The 11,811-nt window shown below is 48.1% G+C and overlaps 1 protein-coding gene across 4 annotated transcripts; it reads right to left on the bottom strand.

Moving 5' to 3' along the window:
* Positions 1–3,538: 3,538 nt before the first annotated feature.
* On the bottom strand, positions 3,539–11,617 carry RANBP1 (RAN binding protein 1). 4 transcript variants are annotated; one of them, XM_079152192.1, is made up of 6 exons: positions 11,445–11,617; positions 10,001–10,137; positions 7,229–7,386; positions 5,217–5,345; positions 4,407–4,538; positions 3,539–3,946 (listed from the first exon to the last, which is right to left on the bottom strand). In XM_079152192.1, exons 1-6 carry the CDS (start codon positions 11,457–11,459, stop codon positions 3,831–3,833), a joined length of 687 nt encoding a protein of 228 aa, XP_079008318.1. In that variant the 5' UTR covers positions 11,460–11,617; the 3' UTR covers positions 3,539–3,830. The 4 variants fall into 4 exon arrangements, with proteins under 4 accessions (XP_079008318.1, XP_079008320.1, XP_079008319.1 ...); XM_079152194.1 differs by having other exon boundaries at positions 4,473–4,538; positions 11,445–11,616; XM_079152193.1 differs by having other exon boundaries at positions 3,539–3,949; positions 4,473–4,538; positions 11,445–11,615.
* Between the last annotated feature and the right edge of the window lie 194 nt (positions 11,618–11,811).

The following is an 11,811-nucleotide window of genomic DNA, read 5'->3' as shown; positions in this document are numbered from 1 at the left end:
ATCACTTAAGGTAGAACGGCATTGGAGAATGAGGTCGTCTGAGACGTGGACAAGGGGGTTGGGCAACTGCACTGGACTCCCGAACAGAGCAGACACAGCACCTGCCTGAGTGGAGACCTCATCAAGCTTTACTGCCTCCCTAGCAGGGCCTGTCCTGGCCACTCCAAAATGCCCCGTGTCCTCTTCTCTGAAACCCATTAGAGTCCTCCCCAGGTGGGGAATCCAGTGAGGGGGCCCTCATCCCTGGCCAAATGCATCTGCTCCTCCACAGCCAGGACCCAGTGCCCAGCAGCTGCCTCCTCCCACACCGTCAGAAACTGGGGTCTTTGCCTTGTGAGCATTATGAAGCACCAAACAAGCTCCTCAGGGAAGGGCTGGATGTTAGAGGACCAGGGCTCTTAATGCAGATAGATATCTAACAGGAATGGTATTTGGGCTCTCTCCCAAACTTCTGCAGGGTGTCCCACTCCAGGAGATCCAACACTAATGGGAACTGCAATAGGGTAGAGGGGTCTCTACACACTGGTGGGCAAAGACCCGACTCCCCCTCACCTCAGCTTTCAGGTGGCCTCAAATGGAACCTCAGGGCTGGGAACACATTCCACATAAACACCCAACACATGACTTTGCCTTTGTTTCTGCCCTTCCACATTCAGAATAGAGAATGTTCTGATCCTGCCCTCCATCAGGAGTGGCCCCCACCTTGCAGTTGCTCCATGTGTGACACATGCACTGCACCAGTCCCTCAGGGTCCAGGCTTGACTCTGCACCCACCCTCTATACAGGGTGCCAGGACACTCATTTTCCCCCACTGGCTGGCGAGCCATGCAGAAAAAAAATGTCAAAACACATCGTGGGGAGAAAGTGTTTGGATTCCTGATTAATGCAGATTAAGTGGGAAGAGAGGGGTCCAGAAGACAAACCGGTGAGGTAAGCCACAGTACTTACTTCTACCAGCAGGGGTAGACAAGGCAATGGAGCTACTAGTGGGGAACCTGGGGCACTGTGTGGATGAAACAGGCCTCACTCCCAAGTGTTGTTCCTCAGCCCAGCACCCAAGAGTCCTCTGTCCAAGGGCCAGGTAAAGGGAAAAATGAAGAAAGTTGGGCACTTCTTCAGTCAACCCAGCATACAGATCTGAGATATAAAGCTGTCTATACAGCCCCATATCAGTTTTGCTTTCAATGGTTTCAGTCACATGCAATCCAAAATTATTAAATGGAAAATTCCACAATGAGTATTAAATTGTGGGTTTGGAATAGCATGATGAAATTTTATGCCATCCCGATCCAAACAGCTTATGTGAATTATCCCTTCACACTGTACTACTACCGTAATCATTTGACTCTTAGTAGTCCTCTAGGTTATCAGCTGTCCTGGCACTATAGTGCTTTTGTTCACGTAACCCTCATTTAATAATTAATAATGGCCCCAAAGCTCAAGAGTAGTAATGCTAGCAATTCGGATATGTCAAGAAGATGTGAAGTTCTTCTTGAAAATGAAAAGGTGAGTTTTCCACCTAATTAGGAAAGAAAAAAAAATGTTTAAGTTGCTAAGATATTCAGTACAATTATTTTGACATTATATTCACTGAACTATTATTGTAATAATCTGCTTTTTGAATGGTTAATCTTTTATTATGCCTAACTTAAACTTTACCATAAATATGTGTGTGTTTGTAGTTGTCTCAAGTAATAGTACATTTGATACTGAGGTTTCAGGCATCCACTGGGGGTGGGGGTCTTGGCACATATCTGGGACACAGATTACCATACATTGATGCATTCCTCACATGATCCCTAACATCGATTAGGACCTCCATTGCTTCTGCCAAAGGAACATCACCTGGAAACATGTCAGGCTTAGCAGTGTGCACCCTTACTTAGCCTACATGATGGCCAGCAGGCCAATCCTGACTCAATCCCCCTACATGTCTCCCTTTGAGAACTTCCTGCAATGTCACAAGCTATATCCTTTAATGTGCTCCACAATACAACCTGAGCAGAGCACAGTAATGTCCCCCAGCCATTCTGAGGGGGTCTTTCTGCTGCCAGGGACACCCCTTGGAAACACTTCTCCCATCCCAAGATGAAGGAAGTTAGCTGGAGGATTACTGAAACCCAAAGCAAAGATAACATTAAACATCCATTCTATCCCAGCAGAGGGCTTCCTTCAAGGAAGATCAAGCCATGGTATGCAACATACCCATCTGACTCCTGTGCCTACATGCTTCAAGTGAGTGCAAATAGCACAGAGAGGTTCCACCTATGATTTACAGCATCACAATTCTACTGCATCAGAACTTCATGGTCGCTGTGTACAATCCTCAACTCCTCCTGGGATGGAGCTCCGCCAAGCTGCTATCAATGTGCTGGAGGTAACTCAATGTTCCTAGCAGATAAGACAGCCGATGCAGGTGGGTTTTTAAAACAAGAGCAGCTGATTCCCAGAGGAATGAAAAACTGGTGTTTAAACAGAACATACAATCACCAGGCAGGACTAGGCACACAGGAAGGTCAGACAGAACAGCTAGTAGGAGATACCACTGATAGATGAAGAGAGCAAAGAGCGACAGCTCAAGTGTGGCAGATGCCCACACTGCACCTCTGGTTAAATGTTAAGGGCAAATTGCCACAAGTCATGACTGAAGTTCCTCTTGTGCCCAATCTGGAGGTCAGGTCCTTGCTCAATCCTGTCCCTGGTGGGCAGGCTGACACAACTCACAGCCTTGTCTCTTGGTCACCTCAGACACATGACAGTCAGGAAATGCTTTAAAAAGCCTCTCTTGTACATCAAAACCTTTCTCCCCTTAAGAAAACATCTGCAGAGAACCTGTTTTACTAGACCAAACAGCATACTTGAAAACACCTTTTTATAAAAAGCTACTGCAAATGCTCAGAATCCAAACAAGGCTGAGTTTAGATTTCAAGTCCAGAAGGTCCAGAGTTAAGAGTTTGCTTCAGGTGGTGAGGTATCTGATGGGGTTTCCCACAGGAGGGATGTAGGACTAAACCCCACTTGGCGAGAACCATACCCACCACTCTGCAACAGGAGCCAACCAAAAGTAACCTTGACCAAAGTACGGAGACCAGCTCAGCTGTCTATCACTTCTCTAAACCAAAGTCAGGGTACTTGCAAGGTCTTCTTTCCTCCCCCAAACACGCACACATGCACGCACGCACGCACACACACACCCTACCTATCCCTCATAACAGTGCAAAGCAACAGCTGTTCAGGCCTAAAGAGGCAAAACACACCTCAGCCCCATGCACCAGCCCTTGCCCCAGCACTGGCTGACACATCATGTCTGCAATGGCTAACAGCAGCTCAAGTTCTCAATGGCCCACAAAACACACAACCTCAGCAAAGCAAGGTGTCTTCTAAGATACAGCCTGTTGCAACATCAAGACCCACCATCACAGCCGCAGGCAGACCCAGACATGTATACTCAAAAGGGCTCAGGCCGGCACCCCCAGGAGCTGGCCAGGTTCAACAGTGCTCATAGCACTGTCCACACATATGCAGTCCTGCCATTCGGTTCAGGTTTCAAATGCATTTTTTATTCACTATTTTTGATGACTATAAATAAGTGTTTCCACTATGGAAAAGAAAGTTAGCACAGTACATTTTCATGACTGGGGAATGGATTTTCTCAAGTCATCTTCAATAGGGTAAAAACTTAAGAAAAAAACCTGAATGTTGGAATTCAGTTCTTTATATAAAGTCCCTTATGAAAACATAACAGAATAAAAATAAACCCAAAAGGAGGGGTAGGGCAAAATTAAAAAAGAAAAAGAAGAAAAAGAAAAAGGAAAAGAAATTAAGACGACTCATTGCTTCTCCGATTTCTCCCCAGTCTCCTCTCCAGGCTCCTTGTTCCCCTCCTTCACAGAAAGAGCTTCCAGCTTTTCAGTCACTTTTTCAGCATTATCATTTTTGCCCAGTCCTACTAAAAAAGAGAGCACAGTAAGAAAACAGAAGTCCAGCTCATTAGATTATGCTGCCTCCTCACCAGGTCCAGAGCCTAGGGGATGTGTTACCCCTGAACATTGCCCACTTATCTCCCCAGTTGGACCCAGAGGCTCTGAGCAAACACTGCTGTCCACTCTCACTGGGCTGCTCAATGACATCTGGTCACTTACTACCACAGCCACTGTCTGCCCCTGAGAACCAGGAGACCAAACCCTACAAAGAGAAAATGAGGATCATGCCAAAGCATCTGGTAGGTTCTATACATTATGACTCAACTGCCCACCTGGACCTGACTAATGTGAGGCCATGATGAGCACGAGCTCAGGGGGCCCACCAGGAAGCACCGTGTCCCCAGGCAGCTGCATTGCCCCTGACAGATTCAGGCAGCCACAGCACCCTGGAATGTTTCTTTAGCAGACTGAAAAAGCACCTGCCTGGGGCTGCAGCTGGGTGCAGAGTGAGTCTGCAAGAAAGCCCCCCACCCAGGGGCTTCTTTTCACCTTTCTTTTCTCTCTCTTCAATCGCTTTCCTGCATTCTTCAAACTTTGTTTTGAATTTTTGTGCATCTGTAGAAAGAAAAGAGATAACTTCCTAAGAGCCCAAGTATGGAATGGACACATCCTGGAGTGTCTGAAGTACCAGGATTCCCGAGGGCTCTTGTCCTATGCAATTTCTGACCTAAAGATGGGCTGGGCCATCTCCCTTCAACTAACTATTCATGCAACCAAGGGGCAGTGGGACTCTTTTCCAAAGGGCTCTGCTCTACACTTGTGATGGAAGGACAGCCCCACTCCACCAAACCATTAGCTACTGGTGTGTTGGCCATAGCAATCACTGACTTCTTAGCCTGCACAAATGCAAGAAGACCCCTAAGCAGAGGAGATGTCAGCCTAGGTCTCTGCAGGTTGTTGGTGCTCAGGTGACCTCACTGTACCTAGCCTTAGGGAGCCATAACCCTGGTGGAAGCAGCAACGGGGAGGAAATCCTGGGGTTTGACTCAGTCTCCACACACCCAATGGGAACTGGAGCTTGAGGAGCAAACTAAGTGCTAGATCTGGGACTGCACCGTGGACACTTGCTCAGTACTAACCCCTTAGCACCTAAGAGGAAACACCCTACACAGCCCCAAATAGCAGGCAAAAACTCCCCACTGCACATTCCAGTCACTGTTACCTTTTCCCCAAAGCAACAATGCACTGCAATGCCACAATTAGTAGATCCTCAGGGTATCCCCTTCCACTTACTCTCAGCATTTAGGAAGCGGATGGCAAGCAGCTCCGGCTTAGGGTACTCATCAGCAAAGTCAGCATGGGTGTTCCAAACCCAGGCACGGTCACTGCCGGCATTTGGCTTCAGTTCCATCGTTGGCGTGACTTGGAAGAGAGAAGCCTATGAGGCTGGTGGGGGCTACCTAGGCAAGCCCATACACCCTTTGGCCACAAAGTTCGGCTCATCCAACTGAAATACCCATTTTAGGCAACACAGACAATTTGGGGTCTAAGAACCAGGCCTAGATAAAAATCCCAGAGATTACATTTCCCCCAACCTCTTTGAAAATGGTCCATATTCACTTAAAACATGAGGACATCTCTGAGGGTTTCCTGAACCATCTTAAGAACCACTCAGCACAGATATCCATACCTCCAGAAAAGTGGACAGGGATAAAGCAAGCTTCAGTTTTGATTCCAGTGTGACTGACTACTCACACCAAGCACTGTAGTCCCAAGGCCCAAAGTCAAACATCAGGGCAAAGGTCAAGGGAGCCAACCTTTCCTAATGGTACCCAACCTGTGACTATGTTGACACTCATCCACACTATTAGTCAGGGAACCAGCTGATTGGAAGGTGGAAGGCAATGGAAGGGAAGAAGTCCAAAAATAGGACTCTTACCTAGGACACATAATCAGGCCAGCACAACCACTGAGAAGACACTGAGGGATGAGAACAGTTGATATCAGAGTCCCATAATAAATGCTTCTAAGTCATGAAGACAGGGCAATGGCCCAGAATAAACAGGTTTAACCTGAACCCCTTAGGTCTCATACAGACTCAAGGGGAGATGAAGGGAGACAAGTCCCAGAGCCAAGCAGGGATCTGCCCCCAAAGGAGAATCTCCTTGTCTACAGATGGCCCTGCAGGTGACAATTCACCAGGATGGCTCCCTGAAAACCAAGAGTATCCATGCTGTCTATGCCCAGTCAAGGACCCCTGTGCCTCTGGCAGAAGTCTCCAGAGACTCCAAATGGGCCCATGGAGAGTCCCAGCCACTCCTACACATCAGTGTAAACTGAGAGCTCAGAGATCTCATCTACTGCAGCCCAACATGATGGGGTCCAGGCCTCTTGTACACTGTACACATTCATACTCCTCCATACCTGACTTGGATGCCTGGCCTACACTCACAACCATCCTTCCTATGTGTCAAGGACCAAAAATGTGCACCAGGCAATGGGGACCACAAAGATAGCTCTGGAAAAAGCAGACTCAGCAGACTAAGAAGTCTACCAAGGGATGGTCCAGGACACACGTGCTTCCACCAGGAGGAGCATGAGCTGGATCTGCATGGCAGCCACCAGACAAAAGTGGTAGGGACACCCTACCTCGACTTCTTTCCAAATCAGACCTCCTAGGACCTTTCCCAGACCCTTGCAGGGCCACACCTGGCCAAGGGCTCTGACACCCTCATCCACCCACTCCTACCCCCCACACACACTCCATTCTACTCTTAAACTATCCCTTGGACAATCATTCCATGTCTGACAACTGGCCTGGTGCTCTGCATCCATCTTATCAGGGCCCATCTGATTAAACCTCATACCCCATGTTCTCTAAGCTTCACTGCAGGCCTGCTCATAGTTAAAAGGCACATTTTAAAGACATTTTTTTTCTTCCCAGCACTGGGGATTGAATCCAGGACCTTGCACATGCTAAGCCAAGTGCTCTACCACTGAGCTACATGCCCAGCCCTTTCTATAATTTTACTTTTAAAGACAGGGCCTTGTTAAATTGCCCTAGAATATGCAATCCTCCTACCTCAGCCTCCCGAGTAGCTGGTATTACAGGCATGCACCACTGAGCCCAACTGAAAGATATACTTCATATCTTAAGCAATATAAACACCACAAACATGCACTCCATGTAACAACACATTCCCAGGTTCCCAATCAGCCCTAAAAGAATCTTCCTGAAGGTCCTAAATCATTCTAATATAGTTTAGGGGTTGAGAATGAAAATACAACCCTAAAAGGCCACGTACTATAGTGGTTGGCGCATATCTTCAGGGTCTTATCCCTCCTCATGAGAAGGCGTATGGTCCCTTTCTCCTTATGTTTCAGGAGCTTGACATCGCCGGTGCCTCGTTCCTTCCACTCTGGAAGATCATTCTCTGAAGCAAATCGAAATAGCTTTGCTCGCCTGTGAGAAAAGCCATTAAGTGAGTGCTTACACATGCAGAGAGGAGAAAACACAACTCAATCTGTACTGTGGGCACTAAACACAGTATAGCTGTGTGCCACTGGATCCCATGTCTCTACAAACACCCTTTCCCTCCTTTGAGTTCTAAGAATTACTAAGTACCCAATACTACCCACAAGAGTACAACACCAACAAATTCTAGGCCATTTTTATTTCACAACCAAAATGAAAAAATATGTCAACAGTTTCAACATTTTCCCCAATAGAAACATATGAACTCTCATATAAAGGAAAAAAAAGCCCCCAGTAGGCTGGGTCTACCATAGCATCCCATGGCCATGTAAAGGTGTGGGGACCTCATCTTCCAGAGGCCCAGGTCTTCCCAGAGATAAATGCTCATTTGTCCTCAACCCAGAGGACCAGGACATGAATCTCCCTGCCCAGAAGCAGTACTTCACACCTACAATGGGCACCCAGGATCTAGCAGTGAATCCAATAGCTCTATCCTGAGGGCTCAAGTGAGCATCCTCCCTCTGCACCCCAGTTCTGCCTGTCCCTCTCCCACCAAAGACTCTACTCTCCTCCAACCTCAATTCAGTCAAGGTATACCATGTTTTCACAAGACTACCTAACAGGAAACCCAAGGGTCAAGATAAAAAGGCTCAACCAGCTGTCCTCATGTCCCACAGCAAGGGCCAGGAAAACAGCACTTCCCACCCCATAGGGGGTGGGGAGGTGGCAGCAGCAATCCCTAAGTAGAACAAAACCAGTGATCCAGTACTTCAGGAAAATGCCCACCACCCTCTAGGACCAAAAGGGCACCTGTGGCTTTCCTTGCCCAGGCCTCCCTCTCCAGCCCCATCCCTGGAGAAATGGCTCAGTCAGTGTGGGGGTTTTCTCATCTTCCTTCATCCATCTCAGAACAGTCAAACCTGGCATCTTGGATCTACATGAAGTGGTTGGAGGCTAGAGGACACAAATTTGGATAAGGAATAAACTACAACTTTACTTTCACTAAATTGCAACTGAATTTAATGTCTCAGGCAATTCTGAGATTGGTCTCTGTAGTGCAGTGGTATAGTCGTAAGACACAAAGCTCATACCTAGCAGAATTTCAAAACTAGTCCACCACTAGTGTATGTATAGTACTTTTTAAAAAGTAACCCTGAGCCAGGTATGGTAGTGATTTGTCCATAGCCTAAGCTACTCAGAAGGCTGAGGCAGGAGGATTGCAAATTCAAGGCCAGCCTGGGCTACTTAGTGAGACCTTGTTTTAAAACACTGTCTCAAAAAATAAAAAGGGGTACAGATGTAGCTCAGTATCCTGGGTTCAATTCCCAGACCAACAATCCCCCACCAAAAAGTAATTAAACACACACATATACATCATAAATAAAGCCATCCATTTTCACTTGTAATTCCAATTTTGTACATGAAAAACAGGAATTCACAAAATTTCAGATTGCCAAAGTCTGCTATTGTTTAAATGTGTACCCCAAGATTGCTGAAAACTTGAATCTCCAAATTATGTTAAGCATATTTGGAGAGAGGGGGCTTTGGAAAGTAAATAGGATTAGATGAGGTCATGAGATGGGCCCTCATGATGTCACTGGTGGTTTTTTAAGAAAAGGAAGAAGGTGATCATGGTGTCATGGACTTATAATCGCAGTTGTCTGGGAGGTTGACACAGGAGGTCACAAATTCAAGCCCAGCCTGGGCAACTTTAGCAAGACCCTGCCTCAAAATGAAAAATAAAAAGAGCTGGGCATAATAGCTCACTGACAGAACACTTACATATGCAAGGCCCTGGGTTCAGTCCCCAGCACCACAAAAAAAAGAAAGATGCACTAGGAGGACTGCTATCTTACTATGTGATGTCCTCTGTCACATTATAATGAGGCCCTCATTTGATGCCAGTACTATTCTCTTGGTCCTCCCAGTGTCCAGAACCATAAACTAAACCTCTATTCTTAACAAAAAAAAATTTTTTTTTTGCAGTACTTGCAATTGAACCCAGGGCTTCACACATGCTAGACAGGTGCTCCCCCATTGCTTTACATCCCCACCCACTTCTACTCTTTATCTACATTCCACTCTGTGGCATTCTGATATAGCAACAGAAAAAAGTAAGACAAAACTATGCTGCAAAAAAAAAAAATAAAAATCAGTTAAGACGTCTAGCTCCACCAAGGAAAAGAAAGTGGATTTCTAGAGGGGAGGTGGCAAGTGAGGACAGTGGGAGAGCCCAGGGAAGGCTCCTGATAGTACCAAAGTCATACAAGAACCATCTTCTAAAACTATGCCAGTAGAAAATTACCACTTTAGCCCATCCCAGTAAGTCAATAAAAAGCTTATATATGCCTTTGTTCAGAGAGCAGCCAGTCCCTCCTTACTCAAGCTTTCTACTTTCAACTGAAAGAGAATTAAATCCTTGCATGTGTGTGTTCATATTTGGCTTCAAATCATTTCTATTGTTTCCAAATCAATAGATTCCCAACTCCAGTAACACTTCAAATAGCCACAATCAACCTAAGCCAAGATGTGACACTCACAAAAACTGTAAGTTCAACATTACTAAAGATAACCTTTTCTCCAGTGACATCAACATACTTACATCTTAAAAAGTTCCTCTTCATCTTCCTCCAGCGTTTTAATTTCTTGCTCAGGGAGCGAAACTATTGGCTCGAACTGGGGATCGTGGTTGGACTCATCTGCATTCTCAGTAGAGGTATCATGGTCCTGATGAGGGTCCTGTGCAGGAAGATGCAAAGAGGTGATGATGCAGGCTGGAGAACCTGGCCCACAGCAGGCACCCCATGATAGTGAATGGCATCTGGAAAACAAGGACAGGCCTCAACCCAAATCAGAATTTAAGCTCACAGGCTTTCACATCAGCAAATATTTGCATTTACATCCAGCTCCACAAAAATCACAGCACAAAGTGTGCAGCAAGACACTGGATTGCAGCAACCCCTCCCCCAGATCCACAAACATCAATCAGATCCATGCACAGACTGCCTGTGGCTCCTTGAGGAGTAGCCTAGGGGACACTCCCTCATCTCTGAGCCTCAGTTTTCTCACCGGTAAAATGAAGATAATGATACCTGCCATGTGAAGATCAAAGGACACAATGACGAACTCAGTAAGTGTTAGCCTTATGGCAAAATGCAAATCTAAGAGTTTTCACTAAGGAATATCCATGCATGCTCTTATATTACTAGGAAAAAGGTACTACCGGACTACTAGAATTTACACGGAATTCACAATTCTGACAAAATTTTTATCATGGCTTGGAAAATTAAGTTGATACGTTGCTAAGAAAACCACAAGTCAAAATCATTAAGATTCTGAACCAATTCAAAGATTTATAGAGCACAAATAATCACATTTAGGTTTAAGTTTTACAAAACACATGCCTTGGCGATACAGAAGGAACCCCAGACTCACTACCAGACTCAAACGGGAAAAGAAAACATAAGCCCTTCGCTGTTCTTCCTTTGGTTTCACAGCACTGCGGCTCCGCTGCGGCCCGCATCCGACCAGACACTAGCAGCCAACAAAGCCGCCCCCGCCCTGGGTCGGCGTGTCCACGACCCGTCCCCCTCGCTGGAACACGAGCTTCCGCCACGGAGGCCGGCGGCGGTTCCAGACCTAAGGACCGAATGAATGAAGTGCTGCGTGGGCGACGGGATGGAGGAATACTGTCCCAGTGGACAGCCCACCAGTGGGCCGAGCCGGAGGAAACCGGTCTCCTGCCCCTATCCCCAGCTAGCAGGGCTGCCCTGCGTAGCAAAGGCTTTTCCCCCGCCCACCCCAAGGTCACGCGAGCGCCCTCCAGCCCCCGCGAACCAAGCTTGTGCCCCCAAGTCCTGCGAGTCCCGATTCCACAGGCCTCGAGCCCCCAGGCCCCGCGCGCTCCAACCCCTCGCTTCACAGGCCCCGAATCCACAGGCCGGCGGGGGTTGGTGGCGGAGGCACGGGCCGCCCACGTGGCCGCCGATAGCGGCCCCGGCCTCCTGGCCCCCGCCCGCCTGGTCCCCGCCCGGGACAGGCCGCACCTTGGCGGCCGCCATGGGGACGCGGCGGCGGCGGCAGCTCGGCTGGTTCGGTCCTCGCTGACTCCGCGGCCTCTAGGCGGCTAGTCGCAGCTTCTTTCCTCCGCGTCTGGCGCCGGCGCCTCCCGCCTGCCCGCTCTTACCTCCGCCCCGCGACCCGAACCCCGACCCCTGACCCCCGCGGCGGGAAACGCGCCGCGATTCAAAACCAGTGCAGCTTTATTGGCGCAGGAAGCGAACACTCATTGTCCCGCCCACCCCATCCTTCCCGCCAAAATGCCCGCGGCGCATGCCCGGCCCGCCCATCAGCCGGAGGAGCGCGCTCTCCCGACGGCCCCCGCGCGCATTTTTGTCCACCGACCGCGCGCGC

The sequence above is a fragment of the Sciurus vulgaris genome (genome assembly GCF_902686455.1).
Source record: "Sciurus vulgaris genome assembly, chromosome: 8".
NCBI classification, from domain to species: Eukaryota; Metazoa; Chordata; class Mammalia; order Rodentia; family Sciuridae; genus Sciurus; species Sciurus vulgaris.
Note: the sequence above shows the minus strand (reverse complement) of the source record. Positions and strands in the feature narration are given on the sequence as shown.